The sequence below is a fragment of the Oncorhynchus tshawytscha genome, linkage group LG14 (assembly GCF_018296145.1).
Source record: "Oncorhynchus tshawytscha isolate Ot180627B linkage group LG14, Otsh_v2.0, whole genome shotgun sequence".
Classification (NCBI taxonomy): domain Eukaryota; kingdom Metazoa; phylum Chordata; class Actinopteri; order Salmoniformes; family Salmonidae; genus Oncorhynchus; species Oncorhynchus tshawytscha.
In genome coordinates, this window is record NC_056442.1 from 22,620,657 (window position 1) to 22,638,664 (window position 18,008).

At 46.0% G+C, this 18,008-nt stretch overlaps 1 protein-coding gene across 2 annotated transcripts in view; it reads left to right on the plus strand.

The window, feature by feature from the left end:
* LOC112266769 (latent-transforming growth factor beta-binding protein 4) overlaps positions 1–15,818 on the plus strand; it is a 49,506-nt gene extending 33,688 nt beyond the window's left edge. For both annotated transcript variants that reach the window (XM_024444550.2, XM_024444551.2), the window contains 28 exons: positions 887–1,003; positions 2,180–2,308; positions 2,622–2,747; positions 3,006–3,131; positions 3,309–3,428; positions 3,596–3,715; positions 3,878–3,997; positions 4,115–4,234; positions 4,393–4,632; positions 4,712–4,831; positions 4,976–5,095; positions 5,192–5,311; positions 5,408–5,527; positions 6,796–6,921; positions 7,050–7,175; positions 7,493–7,621; positions 7,787–7,912; positions 8,502–8,627; positions 8,848–8,991; positions 9,325–9,576; positions 9,989–10,057; positions 10,403–10,531; positions 10,674–10,820; positions 11,076–11,228; positions 11,419–11,707; positions 11,807–12,081; positions 12,265–12,414; positions 14,337–15,818. In XM_024444550.2, coding sequence (XP_024300318.1) covers positions 887–1,003; positions 2,180–2,308; positions 2,622–2,747; positions 3,006–3,131; positions 3,309–3,428; positions 3,596–3,715; positions 3,878–3,997; positions 4,115–4,234; positions 4,393–4,632; positions 4,712–4,831; positions 4,976–5,095; positions 5,192–5,311; positions 5,408–5,527; positions 6,796–6,921; positions 7,050–7,175; positions 7,493–7,621; positions 7,787–7,912; positions 8,502–8,627; positions 8,848–8,991; positions 9,325–9,576; positions 9,989–10,057; positions 10,403–10,531; positions 10,674–10,820; positions 11,076–11,228; positions 11,419–11,707; positions 11,807–12,081; positions 12,265–12,414; positions 14,337–14,470 — 4,073 coding nt within the window. In that variant the 3' untranslated portion in view covers positions 14,471–15,818. The remainder of the gene's footprint in view (positions 1–886; positions 1,004–2,179; positions 2,309–2,621; positions 2,748–3,005; positions 3,132–3,308; positions 3,429–3,595; positions 3,716–3,877; positions 3,998–4,114; positions 4,235–4,392; positions 4,633–4,711; positions 4,832–4,975; positions 5,096–5,191; positions 5,312–5,407; positions 5,528–6,795; positions 6,922–7,049; positions 7,176–7,492; positions 7,622–7,786; positions 7,913–8,501; positions 8,628–8,847; positions 8,992–9,324; positions 9,577–9,988; positions 10,058–10,402; positions 10,532–10,673; positions 10,821–11,075; positions 11,229–11,418; positions 11,708–11,806; positions 12,082–12,264; positions 12,415–14,336) is intronic.
* The last annotated feature ends 2,190 nt before the right edge of the window (positions 15,819–18,008 follow it).

Below are 18,008 nucleotides of genomic sequence, written 5' to 3' on the forward strand. Positions count from 1 at the left end.
TCGCAGGGATCCATAATCAAAAGGTCAATGACAATCAAGAGCTCAACGCTAGCGTAACGCTCGGTAGCAACTACCCAGTGCGCGAACAGCTGACTGACAGCTGTCTATCACCGCATCTAGCTGACTAAGCCAGGGGTTAGCCTAAATGGATAAGATAAGGTTCTGATTACATTCCTAGGTGTTGGAAAAATATTTAGAGAAACCTAACTTACGACTAAGCAGACAAATATCATGCAAATGACTCACTTTTTGCACCAGTGGCAAAAAAAAGCATATGGATTGTTTCAGCCATCTGTACAGTGGATATAACCAGATCAATATATTTAAAGAGTTGGACCAACTTTTTGAATTTTGAATATTGTTCTAATTCTATTCATTCAGTTACATATACATTTTTTAAATATTCCAAATGTAGCCTAATGTTAACCGGAGCTAACATGGCTGCTAGAATGTTGTAGTGAAATGTAAATGTGTCATACTGCAGAAATATCAATGTCCCAACTCTCTAAACACATGGCTCTGGATATAGCGCGTTTTGGTATGAAACAATACGGATATTGCGTTTTGCAACAACAACAAAAACACATTCTAAAGCACATCTAAAGTAAATGTTTTAAAAGTATGAAAACAGCCATAATTCATACACAAAAAAAATATGCAAATGTGAAAAATGTGCACTTATCATGTTTTGGAATCAAACCAGTCATTTCCACATAGCAACATCCAACTATTGAGACAGAATTGCAATGTTTAGTATTTTGATGTTTGTGTCCAGAAGGCTGTAAGAAAGACAATTCACATCAAGCTGCCTCTTCTCAACAAGTGAAAGCTCTAATGTATCTAGACATTCTCAGTAAATGTTTATGTCCTGTTTTGGTTTCTCCAGCTCGAACCCCCACTCAGACCAAACGGCCTCCAGTTGACCAACGGCCAATATCTCCAGTGAGACCCGCACAGCCCCTCCCATCTCCGGTCACGCCCCGCCCACCCATCCCCAGGCCAGGTACCGTAAACCATATACCACAGCCACAAAGTTTTTAATCTTGATACAGTAATGGCTCCAAGATTAGGTCACATTCTGATAAACGCTGGTTCAACTTTCTGGCTTCTCACACTGCCAACTCCATGTCATTTGCTATTAGAACATTTCCTATAAACTATTGTACTCCACACCTGACTCAAGAACAAAGAAGCGTATAGTTTGGAGTCTGTATTGTGAAGTGAGAAAAAGTTCATAGTTCTCCATTGAAGTATGACAACTGGTCTTCCTGTGTCTGTTCTGCTCTCATTTGATGTGACACCACTTGAACGTATGAGTTCACATTTCAAATGGACCATAATGAGTGCTTAAGAATCCCGGGTAGGTGGTTGAATGCTCTGGTGGTGTCGATTTTTACTGCCGGTTTTATCCACCTTCAAATACATGTTTTATTTAACCTGTATTTAACTAGACATCAGATGTGTTTCTGGCTCTGGCCTTTTCTGTCTCCACTAGAGTACTTAGTCAACCCTATCCCTCATACACACACACACGAACACACACACACCTCAACTTCAAAGCCTCAGTCAATAAAAGGCGTTTTACATTCTTTAATGCACTTCTTTGCAATAGAAAGAGAGATTCAAAGAGGGAGTACCCTCACATATCCCGAGCCAGGAGATCTGGCTCAAGATATAAGCAGTAACCAGATGGGTACAATGCTCTGTTTGTGCCGCAAAACTTTGCCTAATGTGAGCCAACTGTTCACCACTGGACTGTTCGTTTATCACGTTGTCAGGTTTGAATCTCAAGGCGGGGCCGTCAAAGAGCTGCTAACTTTTAGCTCGTGAGGGAGGTGTCAGGTTTGTGCTGTAACCTAGAATTGAACACTATTATGCCCACAGCCTTGAACCTGCCTCATAATAAGTGAGTTCTGAGACTATAAATCCTCATAATGGTCCCTGAGAAAAATGCTAGCTGCACACTTAGAAGAAAGAAAAGAGATCAGATCCTCCTCACACCATTGTTATCCCCTCTCACCTACTCAGACGGCTGATATGGATGACATGACAACTAAGATCACACTTTGGAATCGTTTTTTGAAACGGTGACAGACAAGCTAACTAAATGTGCATATCTGTCCACGTGTACGTGCATGCGCGTGTACGTGCGTCTATGGCCATCTGTTTGGGCGTCCAGTGCGGGGTGTGTGTGAGACCATGCCCCAGGTGTGTGGACAGGGCCGCTGTGTGGACCAGCCCGGAGGGAGACATACCTGCATCTGTAACGAGGGATACCAACACAACGCTCAGCAGACTCATTGTCAAGGTGAATGTTGTTTTGTTAGGGCACTGTTGCTAGTTAAACTACTTAACTACTATTAGGAGGCATCAAACACACACACATACACATACACAGCCCAATATTGGCTGTTCCTGATGCTATACTGGCCCTCAGCTGTATTTATAGTGTGCGGTCGTTGAACATGTGATAGTCTTTATGAATGAGTCAGTTTCAGACTGGTTAGGTGACGCAAGCATCTCACTACAATCCCATCCCCTGAGAGGCAGCTTGATTACTGTAGGCTTGGTCAGGCTCCTCTTGACCTCTTTAACCCCACACATCCCCCCTTTCCTTTCAGACATAGACGAGTGCAGGGCGTCTCCCCCGCCCTGCAGCAGCGGCCGCTGCCAGAACACAGAAGGGGGCTACAGGTGCAGCTGCCCCTCTGGATACCAGCCGGGACCCCGGGGCACCAGCTGTATAGGTACAGCCCTCCCCCCACTGTACACACCACTCACACACACACACATACAGTCGCTAGCCACAACAGCTGTGCTCTGGACATTTATTCAGACAACAGCTACTCTGTCTCTTTGGGTATAGAGAGAGACCTTCTGGCGTCCCCCTGGAATGCTCTGTGTTCTACTTGGAAGTCAAGGATTAGGAAATGGTGTCTGGTACTCTGGTCACTGTTCTTTGAGAATTTCTCACGTTGTTCTTTTTCTCTCTTCTGTATCTCTAGATGTCAATGAGTGCATCCAGGCTCCCAGTCCCTGTTCTGTTGGGGAGTGTGAGAATACACCAGGCCGCTACAGATGTGTGTGTCCTGCTGGCTTCAGAGCCAACTTCCAACAGACGCAGTGTCAAGGTAAGAGGGGACGCGTACTCAACGTAGTATTCCAACAGCAGCAGTCAACAAGTACTATTGACATGATTGTGATTGTTTTAAGGAACGTTATGTCGATTATGATAGCTGTGCAGAAGTCCTTGTGATCATTCTAGAAGAAACTAGATCACTGTTAACTGTCGAGTCTTTGTGGCACAGATATTGACGAGTGTCGTCAGGTTCCGAACCCCTGTAACAACGGCCGCTGTGAGAATAGCCCTGGTAGCTTCAAGTGTGTCTGCCGCACTGGGTACAAGCTAGAGGGCAACACGTGTAAAGGTAAGGAAGCTATCTCTGCGTCTAGTCAACATTGTTTCACTACCGAAGCGACTGTACTGTATATATTGCTGTCTTCACTCACCAAAGATTGTGTGATGTTTGTGAAATAATACTATTGGTCAGTCGGACATATTAAACTTCCAGTCTATCATTCTCCCTTTCCCCAGATGTGGATGAGTGTGAGGACCCCTTGAAGTGTCCTGGTCAGGCCTGTGTCAACTCTCCAGGATCATACAAGTGTGTGTCTTGCCCACCAGGGTTTGGGCTGCTCAACGAACAATGCCGAGGTAACACTCCTTGTCCGGAAGCAGTTGTACACAAAACCAAATAATAACCTTTCTTCTGTAAATGTTGAGGTAATGACCAATGTTATAGGGAGTTGAAGTCGAATTCTCTACAGGCTGTTTGATAGAGGCCTCTAAACGGTCTGTGTCGCCCCCCTGTTGTAGATGTTGACGAGTGTCGTCAGACCCCCAGCCTTTGCACCAATGGTCGTTGTGAGAACACTCCCGGGAGCTACAGGTGTGTTTGCCATACGGGATACAAACTACAAGGCAAGGCCTGCACAGGTACGAGCGATGACTGTATTTACCTACATTCCCTCTTTTGAGCCTGTCAGCGAAAGGAACTTTCAATCTATGGAAAACAAATTCTGCCGGACTATTCATGTTCTGGCTCTATTTCAGATGTGGATGAGTGTGAGGACCCTTTGAGGTGTCCTGGTCAGGCCTGTGTCAACTCTCAGGGTTCTTACAACTGTGTGTCTTGCAAGCCAGGCTTCAGCATGATCAATGGACAATGCTCAGGTAAAATGACATTGTGTCTGTGTGTTCTGAGGTATACCCGTGTGTCTGTGATTTTTTTTAAATCCATCCATCCGTCCATTGATACATACATTTATAGTGTATTTCAAATTGGCATCTACCTTTCAGCAATCTCTTGTATCTCCTCTCCATTCCTACAGATATAGATGAGTGTCGTCAATCCCCCGGCCCATGCAACAACGGTCACTGCGAGAACACCCAGGGTAGCTACAGCTGTGCGTGTCTCACTGGCTACAGACTACACGGTGATACCTGTACAGACGCGGATGAATGTGCAGACCCGTCCCAGTGCCCTGGCCAGGAGTGTGTCAACTCCCAGGGCTCATACAAGTGTGTGTCCTGCAAGCCAGGCTTTGGGCTGATCGACAGACGCTGCACAGGTAGGACACAACATGGTCTTCATCGACAACAGCACATTGGAGCGATTGCGGACAGTTCTTCTCCTTCTTTTCTTTGCAGATGTTGACGAGTGCCTCCACAGCCCCACTCGCTGTGCTAACGGTCGTTGTGAGAACACGGCTGGAAGCTACAAGTGTGCGTGCCGATCTGGCTTCAGGCTACAGGGCAACACCTGCACAGGTAAGACTTACTTCAGCCGATAAAGGGCGGTCAAATGTATGACTTTCTTTAGCACAGAATAGAGTAAAATACTACCAGAAATGGTCTTTATTCTGTCAACTTTATTATGGGATTGTAAAGTATAACCTCTGTTGGCTTCTCCAGATGTCAATGAATGTGAGAACGCTCTACAGTGTCCTGGTCAGGAGTGTATCAACTCTGAGGGCTCCTTCATATGTGTGGCCTGTAGCCCAGGCTTTGTGGCTGGAAATGGACAGTGTACAGGTGAACAACCTTCTCAACCACACACACACACACACATACACATTTGTATTCCATATTGATAATTGTATCAATACTGATATTGTTACTTTCACACAGATATTGATGAGTGTCGGCAGACCTCCAACCTATGTGCCAACGGCCTCTGTGAAAACACTCTCGGTAGCTACCGGTGCGTTTGCCGCACCGGGTTCAAACTGCAGGGCAGCGTCTGTATTGGTGAGGCTGCGTGTGTCTGACATTTGCATGTCTTTACATGATGGTTGAAGGTCCATATCACTGTTTGATGTGTAACCTCCACTTGCTTCATTTTAGACGTTGATGAATGTGCAGACTCCTCACAGTGTCCCGGGCAACGGTGTGTGAATTCTGAAGGCTCCTACAAGTGTATCGCCTGCAAAGCTGGCCACAGAATGCAAGATGGGTTATGCGCAGGTAAGACTAGCTGTCTATTAGGCAGTATATCAAGTCAATTCAAGGCATTCTGTCCATGTAGTCGACATGTTTTCCCAAGGTGTTTTATGGCTCTCACACTTGCCTGCCACGTTTGTTTCTGGGAAGGAATGCCATGGCTCTTTTACGGCCAAGGAGAGGAGGGGGATTTATGAACAACTGCACATTTCTGCCTAATGAGGAAACACATTTTTAAAGAGTTGAATTGTGTCAATGTTGCGGAATGTGACACGAGACCGAAATGAGCACCAAACTCTTTTTCATACGCCTTCCACTTGAGATTGTGTTCCGTTCATACGGCTTTATGGAATCAGACAATCACATCGCTAACACCGTTGGTGTTATTGGTGAGGCAGCTTGACTAAGACCGTCACCATACTAAAGTTTGCTGAAGAATCAAGCTGTTCCAACACTGTTTATATAAACTGCACTGAGCAGTGTGACCGGGCCGATTTTCATCATCTTACAGTAGGCGATGAGTGAGCAAAGGGGGTGGCCCTCTAGACCCAGTTCCATACTGCAGTCAGCGCTCTTCTCTGCATTCCTCTCCTCTGCTCTCCTCACTTCACCTTTTCTGGCTTCTGTTACTTCTCTTACTCACTACCAAGCAGTTTATTTTCCGTGGGGCACACAAATAATCAGCCCGAGTGTCATTATTAAAGGACACTGTGCACCATCCCACCTGGGTGCATTGCCTCTACCTCAAAAAAACAAGAGACCACATAAACAATTCATATGAATGTACCGTTTCCTTCACAGTCAGCACTTTACCCATGCTGTGATATCCAGAGCACATGAAAATCACTCCGAGGTATTCAACGAGGTATTCACTCCGAGGTACTCAACGGATGTCTGGCTGTTAGACTGGTGCTGATGTGAACCAACAGAGTTTGCAACAGATGTTTAGACTTCAAAGGGGATAGCTTGTAAATCAGAGACACTTTGGAAATGGATGTAACACTTGGGAATGGGTGGTTGTCTCGTTGGAGTGGTTTCACTGTCAAAACGTTATATCCACGAGGGACTGAACCCATTTGTGCTGTGTTGATTTAAGAGAAACACTTGGAAGCTGTTTAACCTATTTTAGGGGGAACAGAAAGACCCTATACATGAAGCAGAGGGGGTGTGTGTGTGTGTGTGTGTGTGTGTGTGTGGGTGTGTGTGTGTGTGTGTGTGTGTGTGTGTGTGTGTGTGTGTGTGTGTGCGACCCACCTGCAGTACCCATGAGCATTCCCCTCTCCCTTCCTCAGATGTGGATGAATGCCAGAGCCCTGACACCTGTGGTGCAGCGAGGCTGTGTGTGAACACGGACGGCTCCTATCGCTGTGACTGTCAACCAGGCTACAGAACCACTGGCCTTGGACGCCAATGTCGAGGTCAGTATCGATGATGGTGCTACTGATGGTGATGAATGCCACAATGTTGGTGATTTCTTTTGATGACGTGTATATGCATGTTGTTCTTTTGTGTCATATTCTAACGTGGTCGTCGTGTCTTTTCACAGACGTCAACGAGTGTCTAGAGGGGGAGTACTGCTTCCCCAGGGGAGAGTGTGTGAACACAGAGGGCTCCTACCGCTGTGTGTGTTCCCAGGGTTACACCACCAGCAGCGATGGGAGCTCCTGCCTAGGTGAGGCCTCACGACCATCACACACACACCTCATACACACACCCAAGTCCCACTGGCCTTTCTGTAGGCTACTCTTAAACCTGCAGAATGGAGAAGTCTCTACTCATTACATATATTTGCTGTTTACTCTGCAGTTTAAACTGCACAGCCCGTTAACTTGGACAACTCTAATCCCTTATACAAATAATCCCTTATAGGCTACTTTACACCGATTATATTACTCATAGCCACTCACACAGGGAGATTGCTTTGCTTGGCGGTAGGCACAGCGGGGTTGTCTGTGGTGATGTAATGGCGTGTTGTCATTGCGTGCCCAGATGTGGATGAGTGTGCCAGGTCAGGCCCGGGGGTGTGCCAGGATGGGCGCTGTGTCAACACAGAGGGCTCCTACCAGTGCCAGTGCCAAGTGGGATTCACCACCAACCCAGAGAAGACAGCCTGTCTGGGTAACTCAACACCTCAACTACTTTGTTCATCATCCACCGTAGACAGACCATTGAAACCTTGTGTCCCTTTTATGTAATACGCACAGCTTTCGAGACTGAGCTGTGGGGATGCTGAAGTTTTTGTGTGTGTGTGTGTGTGTGTAATCCCCGCTCTCTCTCTCCCAGATGTAGATGAGTGCTCAGAGGGAGCAGTGTGTCGGACACAGCGCTGTGAGAACACCATTGGCTCCTACCGCTGTATCACCTCCTGTGAGCCGGGCTACCGGGTCACCCGCACCGGAGAGTGTGTCGGTCAGTTCCATCTCTTCATCAAACTCATCGACTTCATCCTTTACTAAATCTAGTTCACACATAAGAATCGACTTTTTATTATTCTCGTATTTATTAATCCACTTGATTTATTTTACAATGATCTGATTCTATGCTACAATAGAGATTGAATGCCATTCTCACTTTACTGTCATACAGTTTAGCCATGATAGTTTATGTAGGAATGTTTGGCAGATTGGACACAGATGTGGGATCCAGGCTGAGGGCGGGGCGTAAGGGTTTGGTCGTCATGGCAGCTGTGTTTGATTGATGTGTCAGGTTGGAGGCTTTCACCTCGCAGATGCTCAGTCACAAGAATGCCATTCGCCTTTCCTTGCCAAGATATGCGTCTGTAACACGCAGACACACACAGACATGGAGGAAAAAGAGCTAGGGATATATCTCACTGTGTTGTCTTCACTGACTGTTGATTTATACCTTTCATTAATTGAATCAAGTTTATCCATCTAAATATAATGATGATAGTGACCATACTTGAGACCATACTTCAGATTCATTTAGGAGTGAGGTCATCTCTCTTTCCACTTCTGTTTCTTCTTCTCGCTCACAGATATCAACGAGTGTGCCAATGAGACCGTATGCGGGGAGCATGCGTTCTGCCAGAACCTAATTGGAACATACCAGTGCATGTGTGACCAGGGCTACACAGCCACCAGCGATGGGAAGGGATGTGTGGGTACGTCTCAACACAGATGCACGAGTCTCTGATAAGTGTACAAACGCTACCCTTCTGCTGTCCTGTCATTTGTCTTTGCTTGATTTAGCCGACATGGTTATACCTTTTCGCCCCATATTTCTCTTTCTTTCTCTCTCGCGCTCACTCTCTTTCTCCCTCTTTCTCCCTCTCTCTTTCTCTCTCTATCGCTCTATTTCTCTATCTATCTCTCTGTCTCTAGATGAAAACGAGTGTGAGACGATGCAGGGCGTGTGTGGTGCGGCGCGTTGTGAGAATGTGGATGGCTCCTTCATGTGTGAGTGTCCAGGAGAGGGGGAAGAGTTTGATACGCGCTCAGGACAGTGCCTCAGCACGCCCCGACCAGGTACTGTACACTGTCCAACACTATTGTGCTTTTCGAGGATTATCTAGATAAGCTTGTTTTTCCCCGTACGAAAAAAACAAAATTTCTATTCCCTGATGGGAATAACACTTTCCCTGCTTCAAATGTTCATTCCTACACCGTTTTAATGGCATTTGACACCAGTTTGTGCATGGTGAGTTTGGTGAGACCTCTTCAACAGGTGCCCATTCCAACAGCTTGGTGTTGCTGCCCCCTGCTGTTCATCAGGGAACACTATGTTGTCCTGGTGGTCAGCAGCGCTGCCATAACCACACACACCTCAACCCACAGATGTCACGTCCACGTTTCTCACAGGTCTTCCAGTGTTCTCTGGCGGCTCCTCCTCGTCTTCCTCCACCACCGGCCTCGGTCCCCAGCGTCGGCCCGATGCGTCCCAGCTGCCCCCTGCCCGGGCTGGCGAGTTGAGGGAGTGTTACTACAACACCGAGGAGCAGAGCTCGTGCAGCGTCCTGGCCCGCAACACCACCCAGCAGGAGTGCTGCTGCACCGTGGGCCAGGGCTGGGGAATGGGCTGCCAGTTCGACCCCTGTCCTCAGCTAGGCACAGGTAGGGACCAGTGATCAGCACTGATGTGAGGAGTATGTCTATGGTATGACTATATTGAGTATGTATCTAGCACAGGAGGTTGGTGGCACCGAAAAGGGGAGAATGGGCTTGTGGTAATGGCTGGAGCGGAGTCGGTGGAATGGTATCAAATACGTCAATCTCATTGGTTCCCATGTGTTGGATGCCATTCCATTTGCTCTGTTTCGGCCATTATAATGAGCTGTTCTCCCGTCAGCAGCCTCCTGTGGTCTCCATGGGCTATATATACGTGTATGACTAAAGGGAGTATGTATGTCTATGGTAGACTCCTGGAGTCAGCTCCACCTATCAACCCACTCAGAAAAAGTTATCCCTGATGTCGTGAAGTGTTCCTCTCTGATATCTCGTTTTGTTTCCTGTGGTTTCTGTTCAGCCGAGCACCAGGCGTTGTGCCCCAGCGGACGAGGATATGTGACTGGGCCAGGAGCGTTTAGCTACAAAGGTAACAGCTGTTTCTCATACACACACAGCAGGTAGCCTAGCGGTTAGAGCGATGGGCCAGTAACCTGAATAGTTGCTAGTTCAAATCCCTGAGCTGACTAAATGAGCAAAGCACTTAACCCTAATTGTTCCAGGGTTGCTGTCGATAGTGGCTGACCCCTGGCTGTGACCCCTCTCTTCGAGGGCAAAAAAAACAACACATTTTGATTTCACACTTGTACATGTGTGAAACAGGACAAATATAAGCACCCCTATTTGACCTTTTTTTGACCCACATGATTTGTAGTCATGCTTATTGCTTATACTGTACTGTACCTGTAATCCAGGCCTTCATCTGCTCTCACAGATGTGGATGAGTGTAAACTGTTCCACCCTGAGGTGTGTAAGAGCGGCGTATGTGTCAACAACATCCCTGGCTACTCCTGCTACTGCACCAGTGGCTACTACTATGACAACGTGTTTCTGGAGTGCATCGGTTAGTGGCAAATCTTTATCAGTGATATTGGGCTGTTTTGACCCAGTCTTCATAATTGCGGTTGAATTAGATGGATGTATATAATGGGTAGGTTCCTAAAATCTCATCTCTGTCTCTCTCTGTCTCTGTCCTCTCCTGGTAGATGTTGATGAGTGTGAGGCAGGGGAGGACAGCTGTCCAGGGGGAATCTGCGTCAACACATTAGGCTCACACTTCTGTACCTGCGTGCCTCCTCTTGTGTTGGACGACACTCAGCGCAGCTGTGTCAATTCCACTGGCCTCGCCGTGGGTAAGACTACACACGCTGGGAGACGGGAGTGCCCAATAACTCACCTTATGAGTCCTCACTACTCATTTTTTAAACTTATTAGCTCAAACTGTGAGCTCTCTCTCTCACCGTCTGTTTTCAATCTATCTCTCGCTCCTGCTTTCCCCATCTATCTTTCCCTCATTTTTTCCCACCTCCCTTTCTCCATCTTTCTTTGCCTCTCTTTCCATCTCACCCTTCCCCTCCTCATTCCTGTCCTCTCCCTCCTGTCTCCAGATGAGAAGCTGTCCTTCTGCTGGCAGTATGTCACACCAGACCTGGTGTGTCAGAGCCCCCTGCTGGGCGGACAGGTCACCTTCACTGAGTGCTGCTGTCTGTATGGAGAGGGCTGGGGACTGCAGTGTGCTCTGTGTCCTGCCAGAGACTCAGGTACTACTAGACTGACCACACTGATAAGCTACTACGGCCACGCTGATTGTGGATGAGTATTTGCATTGAACATTCCGCTGTGTTAGCATTCTGTCCCGAGATACAAGCAAAATGTAGCTCTGTTGTGGAAGAGTTGTGTTTATGGTGTCATTTTTGGTCTACGCCTCTTTTCCTTCTCTCTCTCTGTCAGAGGACTATGAGGCTCGGTGTAACATCTTCCTGAGGCCCCCAGAGTTTCCTCCCCCCTTCCCTGACCGCTACGGTCCGGACCCAGGGCCAGGTAGAGGAGGAGGAGGGGGGTATCGCGTGCCCTATGGACCGGACTCCTTCCCAGACCCCATCCCCCGCAGGCCTGAGTACCCCCGGCCTGACTATGACGACTACACACCACCAGGGGGCAGCAGGTCTGGCTTCAGAGGCAGAACACCCAGCACCTTCAGGGTCCCAGAGAGCCCATACAGACAGCCCTCAGGATACATGTAACACACTGCCCTATTCACCACACTCACTCATTCACATACATCATCACAAGACACAACATATGTTCTCGACAAACATGTTGGATTTCTCCCTCCCAGTCCTGAGCGGTACTATGACGAGGACGACTACGGCCCGCCTGACGCTCCTCCGAGACCTCCCTTCCGCACCCTCCCAGACCCTCGTTCTGAGCTCTCCTTTGGGGCGCGGCCCCCTCTCCCCATCCCCGAGGGCCTCCCTCTGAGTCTGGCCCCCCTCCCGGACAGTGACCCCTACAGTGAGGAGGAGGAGGAGGAGGGGCCAGAACCCTGGCGTGTGGGACCCCCTTTCCCTGACAGACGGGGGCCAGGCGGAGGCCCAAGGAGAGTCTATGAGAGTACGCCCTCTCTTTCTGTGCATTACTGCATTTACTGCATTAATGTCATTTTGTCAATGCTGCTGCATTACTCAAAATATTTCACTTTTTTTAAAGATGTAAACTTAGCCTTGGCCCTGTGAAAAAAATGTGTGTTAGCTATCTGTTCTTACTTCTGACCATCTCCTCCTCTCCCCGCTCCAGGACAATATGAGCCGTATGCAGGCCTGAGCACAGAGGACTGTGGGATACTGCACGGTTGTGAGAACGGCAGGTGTATCCGTGTGGCGGAGGGATACACGTGTGACTGCTACGAGGGATACGAGCTGGACATGACCTCCATGGCCTGCATAGGTAGGTATCCCTCCTCACACAATCCACAAGACAAACCCTTCAACTAATCGCAGTTGTCTATATGCAAAACTCCCTGCCTTTCACTTGTCCTTCAAACCTTATGCCTTTCAATCTACATACTGTATGCATCACATAGCAAGAGCCATTCTCTTATTCTCAGATTGACATTATGTTACAGTAAAATCTGTAGATTTACCAGTTCAATGGAGAATCTAGAAACTTCCAGGGAAATGTATAGATTTACCGATTTACACATCTACCGGAACATACAGTACCAGTCAAAAGTTTGGACACACCTACTCATTCAAGGATTTTTCTTTATTTTTTACTATTTTCTACATTGTAGAATAATAGTGAAGACATCAAAACTATGACATAACTGTAGTATGTAGTAACCAAAAAAAGAGTTAAAACAAATCAAAATGTATTTTATATTTGAGATTCTTCAACAAAGCCACCCTTTGCCTTGATGACAGCTTGCACACTCTTGGAATTCTCTCAACCAGCTTCATGAGGTAGTCACCTGGAATGCATTTCAATTAACAGGTATGCCTTGTTAAAAGTTCATTTGTGGGATTTCTTTCCTTAATGCATTTGAGCCAATCAGTTGTGTTGTGACACTGGTTGGTATACAGAACATAACCCTATTTGGTAAAATACCAAGTCGATATTATGGCAAGAACAGTGCAAATAAGCAAAGAGAAACGACAGTCCCTCATTACTTTAAGACATGAAGGTCAGTCAATCCGGAAAATGTCAATAACTTTGAAAGTTTCTTCAAGTTCTATCTCAAATACCATCAAGAGCTATGATGAAACTGGCTCTCATGAGGACCGCCACAGGAAAGGAAGACCCAGAGTTACCTCTGCTGCAGAGGATAAGTTCATTAGAGTTAACTGCACCTCAGATTGCAGCCCTATTAAATGCTTGACAGAGTTCAAGTAACAGACACGTCTCAACATCAACTGTTCAGAGGAGACTGTGTGAATCAGGCCTACATGGTTGAATTGCTACATAGAAACCACTACTAAAGAACACCAATAATAAGAAGGGACTTGCTTGGGCCAAGAAACACGAGCAATGGATATTAGACCGGTGGAAATCTGTCCTTTGGTCTGATGAGTCCAAATTTGAGATTTTTAGTTCCAACAGCTGTGTCCTGGTGAGATGCAGAGTAGGTGAACAGATGATCTCTGCATGTGTGGTTCCCACCATGAAACATGGAGAAGGTGTTGTGATGGTGTGGGGGTGCTTTGCTGGTGACACTGCCTGTGATTTATTTAGAATTCAAGGTACACTTAACCAGATTGGCTACCACAGCATTCTGCAGCGTTATGCCATCCCATCTGGCTTACACTTAGTGGGAGAATCATTTGTTTTTCAACAGGACAATGACCCAAAACACACCTCCAGGCTGTGTAAGGGCTATTTGACCAAAGAGAGTGATGGAGTGCTGCATCAGATGACCTGGCTTCCACAATCACCTGACCTCAACCCAATTGAGATGGTATGGGATGTTGGACAGCAGAGTGAAGAAAAAGCAGCCAACAATTGCTCAGCATATGTGGGAACTCCAAGACTGTTGGAAAAACATTCCTCATGAAACTGGTTGAGAGAATGCCAAGAGTGTACAATGCTGTCATCAAGGCAAAGGGTGGCTACTTTGAAGAATCTCAAATATAAAATATACTTTGATTTGTTTTAACACTTGTTTGGTTACTACATGATTCCACGTGTCATTTTATAGTTTTACTGTCTTCACTATTATTCTTTAATGTAGAAAATAGTACAAAAATAAAGAAAAGCCCTTGAATGAGTAGGTGTGTCCAAACTTTTGACTGGTACTGTATATACATTTGGACGTTCACTGATTCACATGTATTGTGTTTTCACTTGTTTCCTTGTTCTGCTTCTATGCCCAGACATCAATGAATGTGAGGATCCTGACAGCGTATGTGCGAGCGGCCGATGCATCAACACAGACGGCTCCTATCGCTGTGTGTGTCACCGGGGCTACGTCATGTCCCGCCGGCCCAACCACTGTGTGGCAGCATAACACAGCTACTACTTTGAACATTGTCTTCCCCCACTCAACAGTCCTATCTGCTACTGGGGAAGTGTCAGGGGCTCACTAAAATACCTGTCCAAAAAAGCTGAGAGGGTTGTTCTCTGAAGGAAACGTCAACTTACTGACATCGTGTCTGAGAGAGATTTGAGTCCATAGAACTCTGATATTAATACAGTTTGAGTCTTATACAGCACACACAACTCATACACATAACTCATACAACTCATACACATAAGCTCAACTACACACACACACACTTGAGACAGCTATTTTAAAGCAGGTAAATAAGTATGTCCTTTAGCCATCCTTTCCTTTTATGTTGAAATGCATAGTGGTGAAAAAGAGGTTAATGTACATTGTCCAGAATCCTAACGATACGAACACGTATTTAAAGGTAGTATCCGGCCTATTGAGATTGCTCACTTTGAGCTCAATCATGATCAACACACCGTGTTCTGTGCCCAGACCTGAGGCAGACGGGAACCATTGGGGACAGTGTAGTCTCCAAGGCAAAGATGACACGCTACTGCCACAGACGAGCAGAGCCTTTGTCTAAGTCAGAATCTCTGTCTGTGGATGTTTTGGTAACGAACGCTCTCTTCAGCTGGACTGTACAAAAAAACACAGCAACATCATGACATCGCTGAACCAAATTTGTATTCCTCTAAAATGTCAGTGACTTGTATTCTCTCCATTTGTTGATTTTACAACCCCACTGATGTTTCTGATTGCTTCTTGTATTAATTTATGCTGTTCAAAGTGAAATTACTCTTTGTGTAATAATAACTTGTATTATTTTATAGAAGTGTATATGCGGAAGAGGAAGCTACACGTCACTGACATGTTTGTACATTTATTTCTTTAGACTTTTTTTTTTTTTTTTTTTTTTTTTACACGAGAATCGAATGTACCTTAAAGCTGATATAAGATAGTTGACTTTGTATTCACAATTTGAAATGTTTGTGTGATCAATAAACAAATAGTGATAACATACCATGTATATATTTACAATTGAGAAATAACTTCTTCTTTTTTTACCAAATGATATCTGTTTCAGTGAGTAGAACCATTTCTGTAAATGTTCCTTCCTGGTGTCGTTTACAAGCTGAAACAAACCCGAAAACATTTCCTCCTTCCAGCACCTAAAGATGTATAACACTATGCACTGTATTTGTGGACGACATAGCCGATGTGTACTTTTTATAAACAATATTTTTTTGTTGTAATTTTTTGTATTTGTTTCTGGTTAACTGTTTTGTCAGTGATTTAAAAAAAAAAAAAAACTTTATTGCTATGAAAACTATTTGAAAATATATTTGCACACTTTCCATTTCAAGTGACTTTTGGATCTCATTCTTTGTTACCGAATCACATTTATCGTATACACTTTTCAAATCAAATCAAATTTATTTGTCACATACACATGGTTAGCAGATGTTAATGCGAGTGTAGCGAAATGCTTGTGCTTCTAGTTCCGACAATGCAGTAATAACCAGCGAGTAATCTAACCTAACAATTCCAAAACTACTACCTTATACACACAAGTGTAAAGGGATAAAGAATATGTACATAAAGATATATGAATGACGGATGGTACAGAACGGAATAGGCAAGATGCAGTAGATGGTATCGAGTACAGTATATACATATGAGATGAGTAATGTAGGGTATGTAAACAAAAGTGGCATAGTTTAAAGTGGCTAGTGATACATGTATTACATAAAGATGCAGTAGATGATATAGAGTACAGTATATACATATAGAGATGAGTAATGTAGGGTATGTAAACATTATATTAAGTAGCATTGTTTAAACTGGCTAGTGATATATTTTACATCAATTTCCATCAATTCCCATTATTAAAGTGGCTGGAGTTGAGTCAGTGTGTTGGCAGCAGCCACTCAATGTTAGTGGTGGCTGTTTAACAGTCTGATGGCCTTGAGATAGAAGCTGTTTTTCAGTCTCTCGGTCCCTGCTTTAATGCACCTGTACTGACCTCGCCTTCTGGATGATAGCGGGGTGAACAGGCAGTGGCTCGGGTGGTTGTTGTCCTTGATGATCTTTATGGCCTTCCTGTGACATCGGGTGGTGTAGGTGTCCTGGAGGGCAGGTAGTTTGCCCCCGGTGATGCGTTGTGCAGACCTCACTACCCTCTGGAGAGCCTTACGGTTGTGGGCGGAGCAGTTGCCGTACCAGGCGGTGATACAGCCCGACAGGATGCTCTCGATTGTGCATCTGTAGAAGTTTGTGAGTGCTTTTGGTGACAAGCCGAATTTCTTCAGCCTCCTGAGGTTGAAGAGGCGCTGCTGCGCCTTCTTCACGACGCTGTCTGTGTGGGTGGACCAATTCAGTTGGTCCGTGATGTGTACGCAGAGGAACTTAAAACGTATTACCCTCTCCACTATTGTCCCATCGATGTGGATAGGGGGGTGCTCCCTCTGCTGTTTTCTGAAGTCCACAATCATCTCCTTTGTTTTGTTGACGTTGAGTGTGAGGTTATTTTCCTGACACCACACTCCGAGGGCCCTCACCTCCTCCCTGTAGGCCGTCTCGTCATTATTGGTAATCAAGCCTACCACTGTAGTGTCGTCCGCAAACTTGATGATTGAGTTGGAGGCGTGCATGGTCACGCAGTCGTGGGTGAACAGGGAGTACAGGAGAGGGCTCAGAACGCACCCTTGTGGGGCCCCAGATTTGAGGATCAGCGGGGTGGAGATGTTGTTACGTACCCTCACCACCTGGGGGCGGCACGTCAGGAAGTACAGTACCCAGTTGCACAGGGCGGGGTCGAGACCCAGGGTCTCGAGCTTAATGACGAGTTTGGAGGGTACTATGGTGTTAAAAGCTGAGCTGTAATCGATGAACAGCATTCTCACATTGGTATTCCTCTTGTCCAGATGTGTTAGGGCAGTGTGCAGTGTGGTTGAGATTGCATCGTCTGTGGACCTATTTGGGCGGTAAGCAAATTGGAGTGGGTCTAGGGTGTCAGGTAGGGTGGAGGTGATATGGTCCTTGACTAGTCTATCAAAGCACTTCATGATGACGGAAGTGAGTGCTACGGGGCGGTAGTCATTTAGCTCAGTTGCCTTAGCTTTCTTGGGAACAGGGACAATGGTGGCCCTCTTGAAGCATGTGGGAACAGCAGACTGGGATAAGGATTGATTGAATATGTCCGTAAACACACCAGCCAGCTGGTCTGCGCATGCTCTGAGGGCGCGGCTGGGGATGCCGTCTGGGCCTGCAAGGTTGTTGTTATAAAGTAGTAACATATTGGAAGCTAGTTCAGTATACATTAGGAGTAAACCAGTGGTGTAGGTATTACACAGTATTTTGATTTAGCCTGATGGCTCAAACTAAATTCTTCCGCTGCACTATCGTTCGCTACATACTTCGTGTTGACGAGGGGCACAAGGGGCGTTGTACGAAACAAAGTCATCAGCGATTGGATCATCTCTAACCAATCAGCATATCAAAGCCAATTACGAATTTCCAAACCACTACATTACCCATGTGTGTTCTAGCTTTG